Below are 22,825 nucleotides of genomic sequence, written 5' to 3'. Positions count from 1 at the left end.
AAACAAAGTTGGAGGACTCACGGTTCCCAATTTCTAAACTTACTACAAGCTACAGTAATCAAAACAGTGTAGTACTGACCTAAGGACACGCATATAGATCAATGGAGTAGAATTGAAAGTCTACAAGTAAAGCCATTCATTTATGGTCAGTGGTGCCAGGACTATTCAATAGGGAAAGAATAATCTCTTCATCAAATGGTACTGTGACAACTGAATATCCAAGCACAAAAAAATGAATTGGACCTCCTACTTCAATCCATATATAAAAAATAACTTGAAATGGATCAAAGACCTAAATGTAAGAGTTAAAACTATGAAACTCTTAGAATTAAATATAGGAATAAACCTTCATGGCAATAGAGTCTATTTGACACCGAAAGCATAAGCGACAAAAGAAAGAAACAGATAAATTGGGTTTCATTAAAATTAATACTTCTATGTATCAAAGGACACTATCAAGAAAGTGAAAAGGCAAAGTATGGAATGGGAATAAATATCTGCAAATCATATATCTGATAAAGGTTTAATGTCCAGAATATATAAAGAATACTTACAACTCAACAACAAAAAAATAAATAAGCCAAGGAAGATATACAAATGATCAACAAACACTTGAAAAGATGCTCAACAACATTATTCATCAGGGAAGTGCAAATCAAAACTATAATGTGATGCCACGTTACACCCACTTGGATGGCTAGGATCAAAAGACTGACATTTACAGGTGTTGGTAAGAATGAAGAGAAAAATGGAGCTTTCATACTTATGGCAATGTAAAACAGTTCTGTCAGTCACTTTTAAAAATATTCTGGCAGTACTATCTAAGAGAAAAGAAAATATGCACTCCAATGTACAAAGACATGTATGAAAATGTTCATAGCAGAATTATTCCTAATAGCCAAAAAGTGGAAAAAGTGCAAACGTATAAAACAATGGATGTATAAAAAATTGGATAAACAAAAGGTGATATATATATATATATATATATATATATATATACAATGCAATACTATTCAGCAATAAAAAGGAATACTGATACATGTTGAATAGGTTAAAGCATGGATGAACCTTGAAAACATTATGCTAAGTGACAGAAGCTTGTCACAAAAGACCACATAATGTATAATTCCATTTAAATAAATCGTGGAAAAAAGACAAATCCACAGCAAAGAAAGTAGATCAGTAGCTACTTAGGACTATGAGGGGAATAAGGTAAGAGGAATAAAATATGGAGTGACTGCTAATGGCCATGAGGTTTCTTTTTGGAATGATGAAAATTAGATCATGGTGATGGTTACACAACTCTATAAACATACCCTAAAGCCTTTAATTGTACACTTTAATGGGGTGTATTTTATGATATGTAAATTATTTCAATAGAGCATTTTTTTATTAAAAAAGAGAAAAAATATAAAAAGTATATGCTTGCTCTTGGCTAGACCTTCTGGCTCTCATGAAATATTTTGTCCTACTTCTAGATTTATATTTGTGCTAAAACCCCGCTTCTTTGACTGAGACACTGCTTCTATATTCGCTAGCCAGACTTCATCTGAGACTAATATATACGAATTCTCTCTCTCCTCTCCCCTCCCCTCCTCTCTCCTTCTCTTTCTCATTCTGTGTCGCTGTCTCTCTGAGTCTAGCTTTGCTTTCTTTTTTTTTAAACCGTTCAGAAGTAGGTCAAAGAAGCATGATTAATAAACCCCCAAGAAGCAAAGGAATTCTTTGTTAAGCAAATAGTTCCAATAATTTTAATAAACGACAGTAACTGATGTCGGTCCATTATTTTGTTGACCTTGGAAGGCCATGAAAATACCACGCAAGTATGGCTATGTTGTTGTCCTCCTATGTAAAGGTGCTACTGTTCCACCTGTCAGTAGGACAAATGTTATTGGTTGTTATGAGAGCTGGGATGGGTTGGAATGCAGTCAGCCAGGAAAACTGGACTAAACTAGTCCATCTGTTTACCAAAAGCATAGATTTGCAAGATGATTATCTTTGTAAACTCTCTCTTATTCAACTAAAAACTCGATAAGTTAGTAAGAGGCAGTTCTGCTATATAAACTTTTGGGTTAACATCTGGGAATATCTTTCACCTCTGGCTACCACATTTATGTAATATGATTTGGAGGAAATTAGTGATACATAAAACTAGAAGAAAGTAGTATATTTAGTTGATGCCTAAGTTGTCTGGGTGCTCATTCCTACCTTTATTGGTGTTTGTGTACATATGTACACACATATGGAAACCTATCCTTGGAAAGGCTCTTTGTATGCAGAACAAAAACGGTCAGTCAGTGTAGAAATATACTGCTGCAACTCATATTATGCGATTCCAGCTATCTCTTACCTATGCCACTAGTTCTGCCTCACAGGCAATTAGTAAAGAGGAAAGAAGAAAACAAAGGCTGAGAGTAGAGGGGATTTGCTTCAGAAACAGAAAGAATTGGATAACATTACTTCCAAGTTGTTGACAGATTAGAGCAGGACTCTAAGACCTTGGATGTGTTACTCCATTTCACAGTGGATGGTTGTGAAGAGACAGGGGAAATGAAAACACAGTAATCAGATAGGAAATATTTAGCAATTATACTCATGAATATCGACAGTGGGAATGAGAGCCAGCAGATAATTGATGAATTTTCGTTTTGACTCATGGTAAAGTTTCCTGGTCAGTATTAGGAGGGATTTTCTGATTTTGAAAAATAGGAATTATTATGTGATCCTATTTTATTGCTGTTCCAAGAAAAGATAATGTCATATAAATCTCCTTGTAGGTTATTGAAGATACATCAACACCATTTATATAATTGAAGTTAGATAGAAGCAGGAAGAAATATCAGTTCATATGAACTAATTAGAGTGACTGGGAAGGGAAGAAAGGTGAGAAAGTGAACCAAACTTAACTCCAATAGCTATTTCAGTCAATCTATATTTTCTCAATAACAGCCAAGATTGTGACATAAAAGACCTGAAAGGTATCTCAGTGAAATTCACTCATTTTTGTATTTGAAGTTGCAAATTCTTTTCTTTCTCTACTTTGCCTTTCACAATAATGTTCTTCACCAAATGAAGGGAAGCAAAATTTATATAGCTATAGTAAACACGAAATGAGACTTACAGACACTGAAGTGTTCACAGCCTGTCAACTTATCAATAGCTTTGCAGGCTTCCTCTGTCTTGAGCATTTCCTCTTGTCTTCTTTTACTTTCTGGATCATCATTCAAAATCTTGTTTCTCAGCCAGGTCAAATGATACACCCGAAGTCTGTTCTTATGGCCTAATAAGAAAAGATACAATGTTTCAATTCAGTCTATTTTTTTTTATATATTAGAAGAACAAAAATGGTAAAGGTATTTTTGTCTTTTTAACCAAATGTTTTCATTAAAGTAAAAATGCACTTTAAAAAATCTATGCTGCATCAGAGTCTTCCCTTTAGAGTTTGGAAATGTGATAGCAAAGTCTCTCAGTCTCTCACTTCCAAGAGATAGCTGAAGTATCTACCAGCTACCTATGTAGAAGCAAATATAAAATACTTCTTTGGGACAGGTTAAGACTGCCACTGTGCAGGCAACAGAATCACCATCCATTCATTTGTACCTTAGCTTCTTATCTAAGTCATGACCTTTCTGGGATTCAGAGACCCAGAAGCTATCTCTGGTAGTGTGTATATATGAGAAGGGTGTCTTATGTATTGCTTGTTAGGCATTCTGGGCCAGTGAGATGGGTCTTTGTACTCTTTCATTCCAGTATACTTACGAAGTAAGTCCCATCAAATTTCTACAATTCCTTCAGAAAAACAAGCCATTAAAATTACACATTTCTTTTCATATATAGTGACTTTACATCCATTTTTAGGGTTTATGACTGTAAGATTCCTGGGCCCAACAGTAAGATTCTCATTTATGTAATTAATCTTAAATATATTTTTATACAACATTTTTGAGCAGTGTTAGAATTCAAGCATCTATAGCTATTGCCATTCTATTCTCAAATGGTAAAATAAAATTGAAATCCAAACTATTAGATATCTTTCTATACTGACATCCTCAGTACTATTTGATGCAAAAATAATCCACATTTAAGAGAAACTTAAGAATTAAAAAGAGAACATTTGGGTTAGAGAAAGCTGGATAAAACGTAAAGAAATCTGTTATCCAGATGTGCAGTCTGTAAGCCACCCAGATGTTTTCAAAAACTAAATGTTGCTTCTGTGTGCCTCAAGCAATTAAAAATGAATGACCAAAAAATCATGACACTTTAGTATATCTGTAGAGGATTTCTCTAACCAAAACTTAAAGCAAAGTTAATCATATTTAGGACTATACATAATCATTAATTAATGTGCAATATCATTATTAGGTACAGACAGGAAGTATATAAACACATAAAATTACTGTGATTAGCATAATTTTATTCTACAGTCGAACCATTTAAAAAATTTTTCCTAATCTTTCAACAGTCATTTTTTTGCCTAAAGTCAGCATTAATGTTAATGCTTTCCTGATACCAAGTACTGTTTAGTAATCACAATAATTATGAACATCCATATACTTGGTCTTTCATATTTCAAGGTTCAGGATCTGACTGACCAAAACTAAGAAGTTCAACTACTATGTGGGAAGAATGGAGAGATCTTAGGGGATCCATTCTTGTTACTAGTCCTATCTGTAGGCCCTTATTATACAGCTGTGGCAGAGACAACAGAGTCTCATTTTTATCCAATTATTGTCCTTTTTGTTCTTTGTTGCTTCTAACACAAGAAAGGTATATAGTGGTGGTTAGTGTGGTCGTGTGTGCATGGGTGGGTGAAGCTGTGAGTTGTGAAGATGTAGGTGGCTACTCAGAAAAGACGTGAAAGGATGCAAATGGCATGGTTTTTCTTGTCACTGACCTTGGACAGGTACATTGCAATCAAATATCCAGACACCAAAGGAGAGTCAGAAGTTTAAATTGTAAATAGGTAAGAAAATACAAGTAGGAAAGCCTGGTGTCCCAATTAAAGTGTATATTTATAGTGCTTTCCTATGAATACTTTCACTTGAGAGAGTCTTTAGCCCAGTTTGAAACCTAATTTATCTGCATAATTACTCAGTTAATTTTAGTTCTTAAACAAACCGGAGATGGTAATCAGCAAATTGAGTGGCTCTACAACTTGAATTTGACGGAATGGTCTTCGCTTTATAAGTTTAGTAATGTCTGCCTTTCCGCTTCTGTCCATCAGATACAGATTTGATCGAGTTCCCAACAGCAAATTCACTCCTGTTCGTATATGAAAAGAAAAGTGCTATATTAGCTCAGATTACATTTTTATAATTGAATTTATACTAGTATTTTTGCTACTCCAGTGTGCTGATCTATGTAAAGGTGACGTTTATCATCTTAGGCTAATGTTAACTTCATTCTGTGTAAAAATGAACTCTCTGCCAACAGAACAAATTTATTTTCATTAAAATATTGAAGATAATACCCTCTGGCAATATTCTACTGGCTGGTGTCTTGTTTGCCATCACACAAATAGAACTTTATGTATATCTCAGCACCTTTCAGTAGTGTCCCAAACTTTATAAAAATCAATCAACCTTTTTGAAAGTTACCATTAAATATAAAATATGCCTAGTATATATCAAGCCTTCAATTCAGTTGATTTCTCATTGCTAACTGTAACATGGTTTTAATGCTTTTAGAATAATTGCATGTAAATTGTTTTTAAATTGAGTGATTCTGTGTTCACACATATATTAAAAAAACGTATATTGCTAAATGCCTATAAAATTAGTTTCTACTTTCATGTATTTACACTCCTACACTCTGTTATTTGTGTGCTGGCTTTATTCATTCTAATAGAAACACTGTTTATAGACTGAATGAGAAGACTAAAATAGCAGATTGAAGTAAAGTTAGAATATACTTCAAATGGGGGTCAGTCTCAAGATGGTGGAGTAGAAAGACCCTGAACACACCTCTTTCCATGGGCATACAAAAATTACAACTATTTACGGAGCAACTGTGTATCAGAATGACCTGAAGACTAGCAGAAAAGATTTTCCACAACTAAAGACATAAAGAAGGAGCCACAACAAGATGGAAAGGAGTGGCAGAGATGTGGTTTAGTAAAGACCCACACCCCAGGGTCGATGACTCATAAACAAAAGGGATATCATAACCACAGAGGTTCTACTCAAGGAGCAAGGGGTCTGAAACCCACATTGGGTTCCCCAGCCTGGGGGTCTGGCACTGGGAAAATGAGTTCCTAGAACATCTGCCTTTGAAAATCAAGTGGGGCTTATGTTCAGGGGAGCTGGAGGGCTATAGGAAAAGGAAATTTCATTCTTACAGGGCATGCACAAAATCTCACATGCTCCAAGTGGCATGACGCAGGGCAGATGCAGTAGTGTGAAAGATGCCTGGGTCAGAACCACTTGTTGTTCTTAGAGAATCCCCCTGGAGAGGCATGAGGCAGCTGGGACCCCCCTGAGGACTGACACTGGCAGCAGCCATTTTGGGGATCTCGGTCTACCACATTGACACATATTATAATCTTTTATTTTTCAAAATATAAAACCACAAATGATAAAAATGAGTTACTAGACATTAAGTTCATCTCTGGGTAGTTGCCTGACTGGAATGATAATGAAGTAAACTTTGCTTTCTTGTTATCCAATACATTTTATTAGTAGAACTTTGAGGATGGCTTATTTTTTTCCAAATTGTTTAATCCACATAACTATAATGTTTGCTACACTGCTCTATTTTTAATTTAAAATTCTGTCTCCTGTTCAATCATACATTAAGCAAAGTCTATAAAACTGAAGGTAGGATGTTGGCATTTATTTGGGATTTTTCCCTTCCTTGCATTCATTTATTCTGTTTCATTTATGATTCAGACCCGCTTGAGGTAAAATATTGTCTCAGCATTACCAATGTGGTTACAATTCTTCTGGAACAAAAGGTTGAAAAAGTCTATCAAAGTTAAGATATTACACAAGGAACTTTCTCTACAAATCCTCAAGATATTTTAAAAACAAGAACCTGAAGAAATTTCTTTTAATATCTCATTAGGTATTATATGTTGCATTCTGCCCAAATTAAAAATGCTAAACTTGAATTTTCAAATAATCATAACCTAGTCCAATTTTATATTTTAGCCAAGTTAATTTGGGCCGTAAAGAAAAACAGAATAAAAAGGGTAGGAAGTAATTCAAACAGCAAACTGCATTGAGTAAAAATAAATCAGCAAATAAATAAATAAGCAAGTTAACTACTGTGTGTGTATATGTATGTGTATATATGTATATACTTGGAAATGGTTTTTCAATAGCAAACACATGTTTACATCTATGATTTTTCACAAGTTTGCTATATAGATAAAAATATATTCTTTAAAATATAACAACTCAGTTTTAAGAAACAAAACTCACCCCACAAAGAACCACAGCAGATCTCAGAAGTGAATTCCTTTTCATACATGTGGATTAGTGGTTTTTTACATTCAGGAGAGACATAGAGTGGGTTAACATTGACTTCAGAGGGTTGCTTAGATGATTTCTCAGGTACTTCCACTAATCCAGCATATACTGTGAAGAGAAGATATTGAGAGAACTTACACCATATGCGCTTGAGTGTTTCCACAAATGAGACATAGCTTAGAAATATTCCTTTTCCTTTACTGTATTTTATTTTTTTATTGGAGCTATAATTTCTATAAATCCTAAACCATCAGTTAACACAAATCAAGATGGTCAGAATACATTTCTGAATATGAATATACTTCAAGTTACTGTGATTAAATTGCAAGTAAAATCCAGAAGAGGGACCCAATTTCTCAATTGTAGTTCAAATTTAGGTGCCATAAAGACTAAGTGAAGAGTAGATTTAAAAATATATATACATCCATCTGAATTTATGTCAAATGAGTATCAGAATGATTTGATTCTTTTCTGATAATGAACCAGTGGTCAAACACTGTATTTAATATGTGAACAGACTGCAGCATTCAGAGATTATATTAAATACACTTACAGATGGTACTGGCAAAGTCAACATTTGCAGCCCCTTCAGAACCTTTGGAAGGAGATGAGTGGCTGGCAGAAAAACCTGATTCTGTTGATACTTCTGATATGTCCACAGTGTCATTCTCATCACCAGGTGCTGCAGGTGCAGCGCCTGAGGCAACGGCATTTGAGGCTTCACTTCTACCACCTAACTCCTAAAAGATGATTAAAAATTTATTTTGACTTTATTAGGAAATTAACAGTGAGAGAAATATGATATGCCTAGCGGTTATTTGAAAAAGAGAATACAAAATTTGTAACATCTTATAATTCTTTATCCTTATAAAATCCACATTTACCAGTAGAACTCAACAATGTTATCAAAAAAGAAATAGGGCTTCCCTGGTGGCGCAGTGGTTGAGAGTCCGCCTGCCGATGCAGGGGACACGGGTTCATGCCCCGGTCTGGGAAGATCCCACATGCCGCGGAGCGGCTGGGCCCGTGAGCCGTGGCCGCTGAGCCTGCACGTCCAGAGCCTGTGCTCCGCAACGGGAGAGGCCACAATAGTGAGAGGCCCACGTACCGAAAAAAAAAAAAACCAAAACTAACTAACCTATATTGAGACAACTGATGCCAAAGTAGAAATTCAAGGAGCATGAACTCCTTAGCTGTATAATTTACGGACCTAAAATTTGTGGAGTTTTTACTATGCATTAGATACCCTGCTAGGCATCTTATTTACATATTGTTGTGAATCCTTGCAACAACCCAAAAAGTAAGATCATCTCCATTTTACTTACAAGGAAACTAAAGCTTAGCGAAGTTATATAATTTATTCAAGGTCATAGAGATAATTAAGAGGATCAGTTTGAAGCCAAAGTCTGTTTGATTCCAAAGCTTACATTCAGCTATGCTATGGTAGATTCAATTCCATTTTGTCAAATGACAAAGCTAATGATAGAAAATCAACTAACACAAATTCAAGAGTGTGAACATGCTTCAGTGAAAATTTAGCCAGATTCCATTAATTTACAGAGAAGAAATTCAACGATAAAAGTCACAAAATGTGACAGAATTTATGTGGGATGCCATATCCTGTGGAAAAACATACCAACAGGTTTTGGTAAGCCTGTTTGCTGATAAGCATTTCTTTGTTTCTAAACAGTGATTGAGACAGCTGTGCTGCCCTGTCAAAGACTTGTTTTTATGACCTTTCCTGCCACAAAAGTGTTGCCGCATAGCAATGGGAGATCAGCTCGGTGCTTTGTGACCACCTAGAGGGGTGGGATAGGGAGGGTGGGAGGGAGGGAGACGCAAGAGGGAAGAGATATGGGAACATATGTATATATATAACTGATTCACTTTGTTATAAAGCAGAAACTAACACACCATTGTAAAGCATTTATACTCCAATAAAGATGTTAAATTAAAAAAATAAAAGATTATCTCATCCTAAAAAAAATTAAAATAAAAAGATCCATTTACTCTGTAAACGTCAAAAACATTTCTTAAGATAACTGGAGATAACCAGGGGTGCTATGAAAACTGTGCTGGGACATCCTTTTTTAATGTTTTTAATTAAGATAAGTAGGTAGGCAGTTAGGTAGGTAGGTAGTAGGTAGGTAGGATGGATGGATGGATGGAAAGATAGCTAGATAGACAGATAGATAGATAGGTAGATAGATAGATAGACAGATAGAGAGGCAGACATAGATACTTTCCCGCTGATGTTGCTTTCCCATTGGAAACCATCTAGGGAGTTTCCTCCTTCCTTGTTTTCTTTGTTTCCTTCCTTCATTGATTTCTTCCGTAATTACTGTATGCCTGCCATAGACGAAGCCCTAGGTTGGACCCTGGGATTGTGTGAGTAGGTAAAGAAAAGTAATCAAGGATGGATTAAAAATAGTTCCTGCCTTTTAAGAGTTTACAATCTATCGTGACAGAAGAGCAAGTAAACAAATAAATAAATTACAAAGTCATAAGTACTAAAATAAAACGATGGGCAAAATGCTTGCAAGTGCAGATGAAGGGGTGTGTAATTCTGCCTTGGGAAGTCAAAGATGATATATGAGTTGGATCATGAAGGATGACTAGTTCACAAGCAGAGAAGAGGTAAGGGGAAGCCTTATAGACAAAAGGAAGTGCTTGAACATGGTCACTAATTCATGAAAGAGCATGGCATCTTCTAAGCTAGTTATGATAGGACAATAGGCTGGGAAAATAAATTGGCATGATTTTTCCTTTGTCTGGAATCTCATCTCTGTTTTCAGATATCCAATACTCCCCATTTGTCAAGAATTAGTTCAAAACCCACGTGTTCCAGGAAATCTCTGTGATAATTCCTATTTATCTAGCATATGTGAAGCTACTTGAGTATTTTAAAACATATCTATAAAGTCTGTAAATATTTTGTGAATGACAAAATAATTGTCTAAACACAGTACACTACTTCTGTTTTAAATTGTATGTGTTAACACTTCCTCAAATAGTTAAAATAGAAGATAACAATTCCACTCCTAGGTATATAGCTCAAAGAATTAAAAAGAGAGACTCCAACAACTGATATTTGTATACCAATGTTCACAGCAGCCAAAGGTGAAAACGACCCAAGTGTCTATCAACATATGAATGGATAAACAAAATGTGATATATTCATACTACAGAATCTTATTCAGCCTTAAAAAGGAAGGAAATTCTGATACATGCTACAAAATGGATGAACCTTGAAAATATTATGCTAAGTGAAATACAGACACAAAAGGACAAATATTGTATGATTCTGCCTATATAAGGTACCTACACAGAAAGTAGAATAGAGGTTATTAGGGACTGGGGGGAGGGATAATGGGGAGTAAATTGTTTGTTTGAGATGATAAAAAATTTCCAGAAATGAATAGTAGTAATTGTTGTAAAACATTGCGAATGTACTTAATTCCACTGAACTGTACACTTAAAAAATGGTTAAAACATAAAATTTTATGTTATATGTATTTTATCACAATAAAACCTCCCAGAAAAATGTGTGTGTTAAGAGACACTATCCCAAGCATGTGATCTGAGTAATAAAGGTAAACAAATAAGATATTTTTGTCCCTGGAAGAAAATAGGAACCATCCAAATTAGAAGAAATAAAGATCTATCTACAGCTATAATTAAGAGTCTTTAAGGCTTTGGGATAGAAGTTTAAAATATATTTGTAATGGCTGGAAATATGACATATCACACGAAGAAATGCATTCACAAGGAGAAGAGTTCATTCTCCTTTTCAAATGGCACATTACCTCTGGTTTATGTTCAAATTCCTGGGATGCTGGTCTCTCCAATACTGGATCATGTATCTCTGAGCAATTTTCTTCTCCATTGAGTTCAAGGGCTTCACTCTCTTCATTGGTTCCACTGATTCCCTCATTTCCATTACTCTCTTTGCCTCTTCTTCCACTGCCTGTATTGGCTCTGTGTCCTTCATGGTCTCCAATGGCTTCACTGCCCCTAATGGCTGTACTTCCTCCGTGGCTTCTACTAGCTCTCTGGCTTCCATTGCTGCTGAAAGTTCCTTCCCCTCCATCACTTCCATCTTTACCATCTTGCTTGTAACTTCCACCTCTGCCACAGCTTGGTCTGATAACAAGATCCAATTAATGATAGAAAACCACCCAACAAAAACATATTTGAAAGTCAACAAATGAAACAAAATTAGTATGCCTTACACATATGTACTATCTCCAGGCATGTTTCTGTTCTATGTGAACACTACTGGTATGATATAGATATGAAAAATGTCCCTATGTCTTGTCAGTCTTAAATATTAAATTAACACCATAGCCACTGTCAATTCCCTGGCTGCATTTGGATGGCAGATGGAAGAGAACTTGCATCCTTTATTAGGAACATGTGTTAGGTTAGTAGCAATAATATGTTTTATTTTCTTAAACCGTAGACTACTTCATGCATTAGCAACTTCACAGCCACATGAATGATCAAGCCCATATTTTTGGTTCAACCACAACATATTTAAATAATTCTTATAATATATGTAATTTATGTTAATTTAAACATGTGCCTTTATTTTCTAACATGTGTATTGTCTGCTTTGCAACAGATTTCCATTGATTGTTCTACTATTATCATCAGGAAGTTCAGTAATATAGATCTCATTAAGTTAAGATAGTCACTTAATTATTTGCTAAGAACACCAAGCTTAGCAAAATGTCTCAATGATCTTTTGCATAAGGGACAACATAAATATGTACCTATGATAATTCTAAAAGCAAATGAATTTAAGAACGGAATTCCTGGTAGTTTTTTAGTTGGCAAAAAAGAAAAAATGTTGAATGAATTGTAGTCTGTTCTGTCATGTATATCCCCAGTAACATTTGAAAATTAAAATAAAATATGGATTTCAATATTATAAAGCAAACAATTCTCCCACTGTTAATTACTTTTCTAAAAATATACTATATTAATGAATCACCTTTGAGAGCAGTTTAAATACAAACCATAAGCACATGTAAATAAGAACACACTGGCTGCTTATAGAGCAGGAACAAGTAACTATATATATATATATAGCATACTGGTGGTATGCCAAAAACACTACTTCACTAAATATTACCTCTTTGAGCAGCTACTCTATAAGAAGATAAAATTGAACAAGCACTGAATTTAGTTACAGCAGTCTTCAGAATCCCAAGGATAATGCTATGTTAGTAAGTTGGAGCTTAAAACTATCAAGTAGGTATCATGTTTGCACTTCATTTTTCTCAGCAAATTTAGAGATTTTGTTCACAAACATCAGGGCTTCAACTTACAATTATTAATAGGCACACTACTTAATTTGTCAGCCCATTTCTCACACTCATTGTGTTTTACAGGGTAGAATGATTCAGTAGCATTAATTTTAACAGAAACACCCAGACAGGTCCAGTTATAAAGAACTTAATAAATAGTTGAATGCTAATAAAATATAGTATTACAAGAAATGCAAAATTAAGTGTTTTGCATTAAAATAATTTAAAATCTATTGTTGAAAATCAACCATTTACCAACATGCAAGTGCAATTCATTCATCCTCTTGGTAATAAATTTTAAAAGTAAACCAAAGATGCAAATAGTTTTGAAATGATAAAATATGGATAATGCAAGTAATCCAGAAAAACCAACCTTGGCCAACTAGGAGCATCATCACGACTATTGCCTTTGTCATCAACAACCTCATCATTGTCATCATCATCTTGGTCTTCACCAGCATCATTAGCCTGATCAACCTGGTTATCCAACTCATCACAGCCATTGTCATGGTCATAAGTATCTTCATAAGCATCATTAGAATCATCATCATCACCATCAGTATCAGCACCAGCATCATAGAGTTCAACATAATCACCATCCTCTTCAGGTGGCTGAATGACAGGTGCAGGAGTTAACCAATCATTCCGGAAGATTTCAGAGAGTGCATTATAGCCTACCCATTCATTTGTCAAGTAAACGGGGGGTGATATTTTTCCTACTTTAAATCCATCTGGAACCTGTGTGCACAAGAAAGGTTAATGTAGTCTCTAGTAGCCTTTCATTTTCTTCTAGATTGGAAAGCTTCCAGGCTGATAATATTTTAAAATGTATTTTCAATTGAAATGAAGATGTTCACTCACTATATAGAGCCAACATTTTTGTGAGGATGAGCTGCCAAAACCCAAACCTCAGGCTATGATCATTAATGGCCTTTCTGGATCACACAGGGCAAAATTTACTCACTTTGTTTTATATTAGTCCTACTTATCTGCTGAGAACTAGACATTTGGTTTTGGTGCTGGAGAAGAGAACAGATGATTTAACATTCTAGAGAAGACTGTCACTTTTTTCCTTTTGCTTTATCCTTTGATATTGGGATTAGCTCTTAAAATTGATACGTTAATTTCCCAGCTCTAGTTTTATACAACATAGGTTGTATTAAAGTAATGTAAACACTTCTAAGAAGTAAATTCATATAAATTCACCTTTAAGTATGGTATGTGTCCTATAAGCAACCTCTGAGCAATCTGAAAGGGGTGTATGTGTAGTAGGGTAGAGGTAATTACAAAAGTAAAACAGAATGATCTGAAAGCAAACTGCAAAAATAAGTAGAAGGCCTTTTTATTTATGAAATCGGAAGGCATTTTATTTTTTGCTAAATGTTTTATCTTTATGCATTGCCTCATCATCCACGAAATATTAGACAAAAACTGAGCATCTAAACCTTACTCCTTAATTTGAGATTAGCTTCTGCAAATAGCTTTTTATCACTCCTCTCCCGAATATGTTATGACACAAGAATGTGAAAGTAAAATATTTTATGATAGATTAAATGTTTTTATATTTTACATTACAAAACATTTTACATTAAATGTTTTTACATCGATTAAATTTAATTTCTAGATTTCATATTCTGCATACTGACATACCAATAGAAATATATATTTGAAAGATTAATTTAAAAACTGAACACTTTAGCCTTTCCCTCGAATGAAGCTGAAAATATGTAAGTTAAAAGAAATTGAAATTTAAAAAGAACAGATATAAATGCTTTAAGAGTTAAGATGGAAACCTACATGGATGTCAACCAGCAACCTCTGATCAATAGTAGAATAAGGTGGTGATGACTGGGACCTCCTCCTGGTCACAGGGCTCTCTTCCTCAGAAGAAGATTCTGTGGAATGCCAAAAAGACATTAGTAACAGTTGTGATCACAGCCATGGACTTCATTTTTATAGTGTACCAGTTCAATCCCTTGGTATTTTTCTTGTAGTCTCTTTCCATTCTGGAGATATCACTTGGTAAATTCTTATGGGGCTAAGATCCTATGTTCTGTTTTCACAGACAGTGACAGGCTCAAGGTTTGTTCTGTTAGACTTGCATGGCTTTTTTTTTTTCAGTATTAAGTGTACACTTGCTAGGTATTTCTCTCTATCTGTGTAACAAGGTACATAATAAGACTGGTATACAGATAGTCCCATGGAAAAAAGAGAATGTATCAAGAAAAGGAAGGGCTGGGTGGTATTTCTGGCCTCCCATACTAACCAGTAGAAAAACAGCCCAACAGTATACTAGAAGATGATGGATTAGACAAAACTTTCAAGAGGAGAGTTGACTCTTGAATCTTAATCCCCCAATTTCTACTCAATGATATATCTTCAAGTATTTCAATACAGTTGAAAAGTGAACAACTGAAAAGTGGCAAATCTTAGCCTTTTTTTTTTTGTTTGTTTGTTTTTTTGTTTTTTTTTTGTTTTTGTTTTTGTCTTAGCCTTTTTTTATAAAGCCAGGAACCCTTCTATAGAAGCTCTCTGCAATAGAACTTTCTGCAGTAATGGAAATGTTCTGTATCTGCATTGTCCAATACAGTAGCCACTATCCACACGTGGCTATTGAGCATTTGAAATATGGCCAGTGTGTCTGAGAGGTTGAATTTAAAATTTAACTTCATTTTCATTTTAGTTTTAATTTTAATAGCCACATTTTGCTAGTTGTATCACAATGCACAGCTCATTTCTATAGTGTAAATATTTCCATTTAAAATGCAAATTTGTCTGGATTAGAAGTCTGGATTTTTTTTTTTTTTGCGGTACACAGGCCTCTCACTGTTGTGGCCTCTCCCGTTGCAGAGCGCAGGCTCCGGACGCACAGGCTCAGCGGCCATGGCTCACAGGCCAAGCCGCTCCCGCGGCATGTGGGATCTTCCTGGATCAGGGCACGAACCCGTGTCCCCTGCATCGGCAGGCGGACTCTCAACCACTGCGCCACCAGGGAAGCCCAGAAGACTGGATTTTTGATATTAAGATTTGTGGTATAGTAAATAACATCTGTGGTTAAAATAGAGTGAGAATATTTAGGCTCAAAGATCAGTAGATCTGGGTGAGTGTACTTAGAAAAAGCTTCACTAAGGGGACTCTCATGTCCCTTTTTATGGTTTTTGTGTGCTTGGAATTTGAAGATAAATAGTACCATCCCTCTTTTATTTGCAGCCTTGATACATAGCCAAAGTATTGACACTAGAACTCGAAAAAGCATGTATTTGAAAACATTTCTATCTTTTGAGAATATTGTACTGAACACATCTTACACTTTATGTTCACATCGTCTGACACTGTTGTACTTTTGCAATTTATTATCTTTCCGTAGGAAACTATTTTCTCTCAGGTCTTTTGGTGTATCATTAGGCTAAGTAAGAAGTTTGGGTGAATGTCTGAGATTTTGAGGCAAATTTGTAGTAAGGTGTTCTGATTTCCTGCATCATGAAGTATTGAGTCTCATGGGAACTTCAAATCATCTATGTAGCACACACAATAAAATAAAAGAATTTTAGAGCTAAAAAGAACTTTAGCTATTATCTACCCAGATACTCTCCCTTTCTCCCTCCCACCACTGTTCATAAACGTTTTGGGGCCTATTCCAGAGTTTCCTTATTTCAAAATATACAATATGAATAAACCTTAAAGTTTTAGCTGTTTCTTCAGTATTAGCAAAATTAACCCTAGTCAAACCAGAAAGATTCTGGGGAAAAAAGTCCTAAAGTTTCTCTTCACACAGGCTTATCTTATTTCTCACAAGATAATATTTCTGCACAAGGGGACACTACCATTTAAAAGAATTATGCCATTATCTGAGTCTCCTAAGAAGAAGAATGGGGTTTTAAAATTCAGGTCTTCGACTATATGATTTTCATACAGTGTACCTATATATCCATTTAATTATTGACATTTTAATAAAATCTATATGCTATATTTTACAGCCAACTTGGGGACTCAGTCAGGCATTTTTCCCTTACTTAACTTACTTGAATTGCTTAAAAGTAGATAGTGCAAGATTTTATGACCCAAGGCATAACTTTTCACTTTGTTTATCTGATATGTCACAAATCTATAATTCATTTAAACTCTCTCAAAAGTACATCATAAAATAAAATACTTATTTGAAATTCATATCACAGTTTGTAAAGTTATTTTCTATGATTTTATGGATTAATTTTTCATTTTGAGTAACTACATTAATTTTTAACATTTAAGAGATACTGTATATATCTTACTTTGGGGAGGTGAAATAACAAACTGATAAATAAAACACATGCCCGCAACTACTCCATTTAATATTTCAATATTCTAAAGATTGCCTATAAATTTTAGCCTGTTGTAGAAGCCTCTCTCAAATTCCTTTCCCAAATTTTTCACACATGGTTTAGAAACTAAAGCTGACCCCCCCTCCCGCCTCCCTAGACACATTCTTAACTACTACCCAACTGAAAGAAGAAACTTCAGAAAAATTACTTTCCATTTCTCAAAGGTCATCACTGATCACCTAATTGCCAAATCCAACGGCCTCCTGGTCTTAATCTTACTTGGCTTCCCTGACACTATTGATTCATTCCTTCTTGAAATTCTTTCTTAACTTTTGCAAAATAAACTATTAAACATTAACTCCGTTTTGACTGTTTAAACCTTGTGCTTTGAATCACCTGATGCTGCTGGGCAATTTTGAGGATTTTGCGAACTTCTTTGTCTTATGTCAATGGGCTTCTGAGCTTGTTCCAAAAGAGACCGCTGAGGAACACTAATGAAAAGACAGAAAAGCATGTGTCACATCCTAACATTCATAAAGGGAATGTACAACTCCACATCAAGACCAACAAAAGTTTTAAGTATATGGGTATATATCAAACTAAAAAGAAGTAGAGCTTAAGTAATATTTTCCAATTTCCCCAGATCTGCTCTTTTATCTAGAAGAGAGAAACAATTTCCAAAATATAAAAAATTGTCTTTATACAAGTATGTTTCCTTCACATATATATTTCTAAAAATTTCTATGAACTTTCTTTAAGCTAATATTCAGACATTATTGCTACCTGGGTAAAACAGCAAGAAACATAAATTTATAGTGTATGTGAGTATTTTAACATGATAAAAACTAAGTTATTTTTATGTTAAATATTCCACTATTATAATCCTTATTTCAAATGCTTGGAATTTGTGTTTTTTAATGTCCTGTTCCTAATTTAGATACATGGATAAATAGATAGGACACTTTAGTTTTCACTATTCAAATTCAGGGAATATTTAGAAAGTTTCTTTGGACCAGTTCTGCTAAATTTTATAGCTGCTTTGGAATTTCTAAATAGGAAGGACTTTGGTTATTGATTTAGGCCTAGAACAGACAAGAGTCTTTTCTATGACCCCAAATTTCAGGAAAGACTTAAGTTTCAGTTAAATTGATTTCATAAATATAACTATATTTAAAGTAAATATATATGCAATTCATAAATTCAAAACCCTTTTTTGTAAGAAGAACAACCAATTCCAGTTTAGTAGCAATATTGATTTTTATATACCCCATGCTTAACAGTTATATTGATTTTATATCATACCCCATGATACCAAAACAGATACACAAAACTAAACTGATTTCTCCCCCTTTGTTGTCAGAAGGATCATGACAACTCATTCATTGAATGCATAGTAAGAGAAAGTTCCCAACCTTGCTTTAAAATTTTTCAAAATTTCTGTACACCAGTTAAATCTAAGGACACAAATACATGGGGGTTTTAAAGAATAATAAGATAAGAATATACATGCTAAATACTATCAGCTCTATGCTATCTGACCATACTGTCCAGAATCTTGAATACAGTAAGTACTCAATAAGTATTTACTGAATGACTGAGTGAATGAATATAGGTTAAGTTCTCTCCACTATGAGTTGGAGTTGGAAGGGGTATGATTTTCAAGGAACATCTAAATTAAAATTTAGCATTCAAAAAATATGTCATGAAGAACCTAGGGGTAAGACAGGAATAAAGACACAGACCTACTAGAGAATGGACTTGAGGATATGTGGAGGGGGAAGGGTAAGCTGTGACAAAGCGAGAGAGTGGCATGGACATATATACACTACCAAACGTAAAATAGATAGCTAGTGGGAAGCAGCCGCATAGCACAGGGAGATCAGCTTGGTGCTTTGTGAGCACCTAGAGGGGTGGGATAGGGAGGGTGGGAGGGAGGGAGACGCAAGAGGGAAGAGATAAGATGGGAACATATGTATATGTATAACTGATTCACTTTGTTATAAAGCAGAAACTAACACACCATTGTAAACCAATTATACTCCAATAAAGATGTAAAAAAACCCCAAATATAACACATTGCATACATCTAAAATATGAAACATGATCTTTGAAAATTACTGAAGATTATCAATATTACAGAGTTAAAAATTACAGTGACTGGTATAAAATATTGCTATAATATTGAGTTTTAGATTTGATTTTCCCTATAGGTTATTTTAGGTTTGCCCATTCTGTGGCATTAGGTTCTGAGGTTAGCGATTGTGTGTGTGTTTTACCATGTAGTACATCACAAATATCATGTAATTGAAGTGTACATGATACACATGAAATTTCACATCTTTTTATTGTAAATTACTAATTGAACACTGTCCAAGAATTCACTGCTGTTTGTGTTATTAAATTGTGAATGTTACCAGATAATCATCAAACTAAATAACACTGAGATTGCAGTATGTCCAAAGGTGAAAGATCTAGTTAATGGATTGTTGCAGTTTTAAGGTTTTAAATATGGGCCGGTGATATCATTGATGACTATGTTGTCATTAATATTTTAGTTTTGAATTCACACAGAACTTAGTATCAAATAAATAAGCTTTAATTTCTCATATGACAGTAAATCAGAGTAATCTGAATATAGAAATCAGAGACACATACCTTGAAGAGAACTTGACACGATGTACACGATCCTGGTTGTAAGGCATAGAAATAGATCTCTCTTGAACCTTAAAGATACAATGCAATACTTTGGTAGAATTCTGAATCATACGTTTTTTGAGTTATTAATTCATGGGAAAATGTCATTCTTCACGAAGAGATATTTTCTTAAAAATCTAGCTTATAAAATCTGATTTTCATAAATAGATTGTATTTCATTATTACTTATAGTATAACATTAGAACTACTTAACCATAATTTTTGAATACATCCTTGAATTTTAGTATAACAACAGATTCTGGAGATCATATAATAAAACACCCTCATTTATTATTGAGGAATCTGTATCCCAGAGATGGAAAATGACTTTTCTAAGAACTTTACATCAAGTCAAAGGATATCTTTAATCAGACTGTAGGTCTCCCACCTGCTAATTTAATGTTCTTTCTATGTTTTCATATTACTTTTTATACCAAGTTCAAACTTCTCACTCACTCACCCTTTCTAAAGCTAATACTAGATTTTCAAAAGTTGTAACACACATACACATCACTAAAAACCTCTCAGGAGTCTAAAGTATTCCTTCTTTATTTTAAAAAATTTTTTATTGGAGTATAGATGCAATATTGTGTTAGTTTATACTGTACAGCAAAGTGAATCAGCTATATGTATACATATAGCCCCTCTTTTTTTTTTTTTTTTTTGTGGTACGCGGGCCTCTCACTGCCGTGGTCTCTCCCGTTGCGGAGCACAGGCTCCGGACGTGCAGGCTCAGCGGCCATGGCTCACAGGCCCAGCCGCTCCGCGGCATGTGGGATCCTCCCAGACTGGGGCATGAACCTGTGTCCCCTGCATCGGCAGGTGGACTCTCAACCACTGCGCCACCAGGGAAGCCCCCCTCTTTTTTGGATTACCTTCTCATTTAGGTCACCACAGAGCATTGAGTAGAGTTCCCTGTGCTATACAGTAGGTTCTCATTAGTTATTTTATACATAGTATCAATAGTGTATATATGTCAATCCCAATCTCTCAATTCATCCCACCCCCTCTTTTGCCCTTGGCATCTATATGTTTGTTCTCTATGTCTCTATTTCTGCTTTGTAAATAAGATCGCCTGTACCATTTTTTTTCAGATTCCACATATGTGTGTTAATATACAATATCTGTTTTTCTCTTTCTGACTTACTTCACTCTGTATGACAGACTCTAAGTCCATCCACGTCTGCACAAATGACCAATTTCGCTCCTTTTTATGACTGAGTAATATTCTGTTTTATATATGTACCACATCTTCTTTATCCATTCCTCTGTTGACGGACATTTAGGTTGCTTCCATGTCCTGGCTATTTTAAATAGTACTACAATGAACAATGGGGTGCATGTGTCTTTTGAATTATGGTTTTCTCTGGGTATATTCCCAGTAGTGGGATTGCTGGGTCATATGGTAATTCCATATTTAGTTTTTTAAGGAATCTGAATACTGTTCTCCATAGTGGCTCTATCAATTTACATTCCCACCAACAATGCATGAAGATTCCCTTTTCTCCACACCCTCTCCAGCATTTATTGTTTGTAGATTTTTTGATGATGGACATTCTGACAGGTGTCAGGTGGTACCTCATTGTAGTTTTGATTTGCATTTCTCTAATAATTAGTGATGTTGAGCATCTTTTCGTGTGTGCGTCGGCCATTTGTATGTCTTCTTTGGAGAAATGTCTATTTAGGTCTTCTGCCCATTTTTGGACTGGGTTGTTTATTTTTATTGATACTGAGCTTCATGAGCTGTTTGTATATTTTGGAGATTAATCCTCTGTCAGTTGCCTCATTCGGAAATATTTTCTCTTATTCTTTGGGCTGTCTTTTCGTTTTGTTTATGGTTTCCTTTGTTGTGCAAAAGCTTTTAAGTTTAACTATGTCCCATTTGTTTATCTTTGTTTTTATTCTTATTACTCTAGGAGGTGGGTCAAAAAAGATCTTGCTAAGATTTATGTCAAAGAGTGTTCTGCCTATGTTTTCCTCCAAGAGTTTTATAGTGTCTGGCCTTACTCATCTTTAAGAAAGTATGTTTTTTTCACTTTACAACTTGACTGTAATGTCATAATCAGAGTTTCAAATACTTTTCAATTCTAAATAAATAAATTTTTATTTTATTAACTATTCATTCATCTCATACAGCAAAAGACTCAAGAAAGAGCACATATAATGATCCAGCTTCCATCAGCAGTGCAGATTTACCTTCTGCCAGCATTAATATATAGGGCCATGGAGTGTTGCCTTGCCTAATTTAATTTTATATCTCTAGGTTTCTACTCAAAATAGTTTTTAGCTACCCCCCAAAATAGATCATTCTGACATTCAACAAGGCAGTCATATTAGATTCTTTAGAAAGGAAAATTCAACATGTTACAATAAAAAATAAATTTAGCATTTTCATGCTGATAACATCACGCTATAGTTTCTAGAAACTATAATAACCTTACTACACTTTTTTTTCTCTTATGTAGTAACTTATCAAGGTTGTCTTTATACTCCAACAGACAGATACATAAGAAGTGAGAAATGTTGTCAATCGTTCACATGTTTTGTTAATGAATGTTTCCAAATACAACCAGATGTTTGGCAGTATGCAGGATAAGCATCTGACTGACTTTTTCCACTTTTGATTCAGATAACTGGAATCATATTGACCCAGTCTAGGCCTCCTGGTTCATGAAGCTGATCTCAGAAAGTTTATTGAAACTAGTTTACCAGAGGCCAAAATTACTCAGAAGAGATAAAGGACCAAAATAAGTAAGGCTAATGCCTAATATGAATTGACTGTATTTGTTCTGAAAAATGGGGAGAAGAAAATGAGTAGTAAGAATAGCATATGTTATGGCAAATGATGTATTCCAAATCAACCAGACACAGCTCATTATATTTTGGGCTTAACGTATCATGCTTATAGTAATAATTCTTATCTGAGAGTAAGAGTAAAGTCATCATTTAATAAGGCAGAGAGGGGGACACATTGCCTCTTGTAATTAAATAATAAAATCCAGCCTATGTTCCTTCTGCCAGTAATTAGTATTTATAAAGCAGTACTCTG

General features: G+C 34.7%; 1 protein-coding gene across 3 annotated transcripts in view; it reads right to left on the bottom strand.

Annotated features, from left to right (window-relative positions):
- NRK (Nik related kinase) overlaps nt 1–22,825 on the bottom strand; it is a gene marked incomplete at both ends in the record, with an annotated part of 163,619 nt that overhangs the window by 10,355 nt on the left and 130,439 nt on the right. For 2 of the 3 annotated variants that reach the window (XM_079911238.1, XM_079911239.1), the window contains 9 exons: nt 3,122–3,280; nt 5,119–5,262; nt 7,422–7,577; nt 8,023–8,209; nt 11,276–11,612; nt 13,155–13,519; nt 14,579–14,676; nt 17,479–17,573; nt 19,738–19,805. In XM_079911238.1, the coding sequence (XP_079767364.1) occupies nt 3,122–3,280; nt 5,119–5,262; nt 7,422–7,577; nt 8,023–8,209; nt 11,276–11,612; nt 13,155–13,519; nt 14,579–14,676; nt 17,479–17,573; nt 19,738–19,805 (1,609 nt within the window). The remainder of the gene's footprint in view (nt 1–3,121; nt 3,281–5,118; nt 5,263–7,421; nt 7,578–8,022; nt 8,210–11,275; nt 11,613–13,154; nt 13,520–14,578; nt 14,677–17,478; nt 17,574–19,737; nt 19,806–22,825) is intronic. The other variant, XM_079911240.1, reaches the window with a different exon arrangement.

This window comes from Stenella coeruleoalba, assembly GCF_951394435.1.
Source record: "Stenella coeruleoalba genome assembly, chromosome: X".
NCBI lineage: Eukaryota > Metazoa > Chordata > Mammalia > Artiodactyla > Delphinidae > Stenella > Stenella coeruleoalba.
The sequence above is the reverse complement of the archived record's forward strand: the minus strand, read 5'-3'. Positions and strand labels throughout refer to the sequence as shown.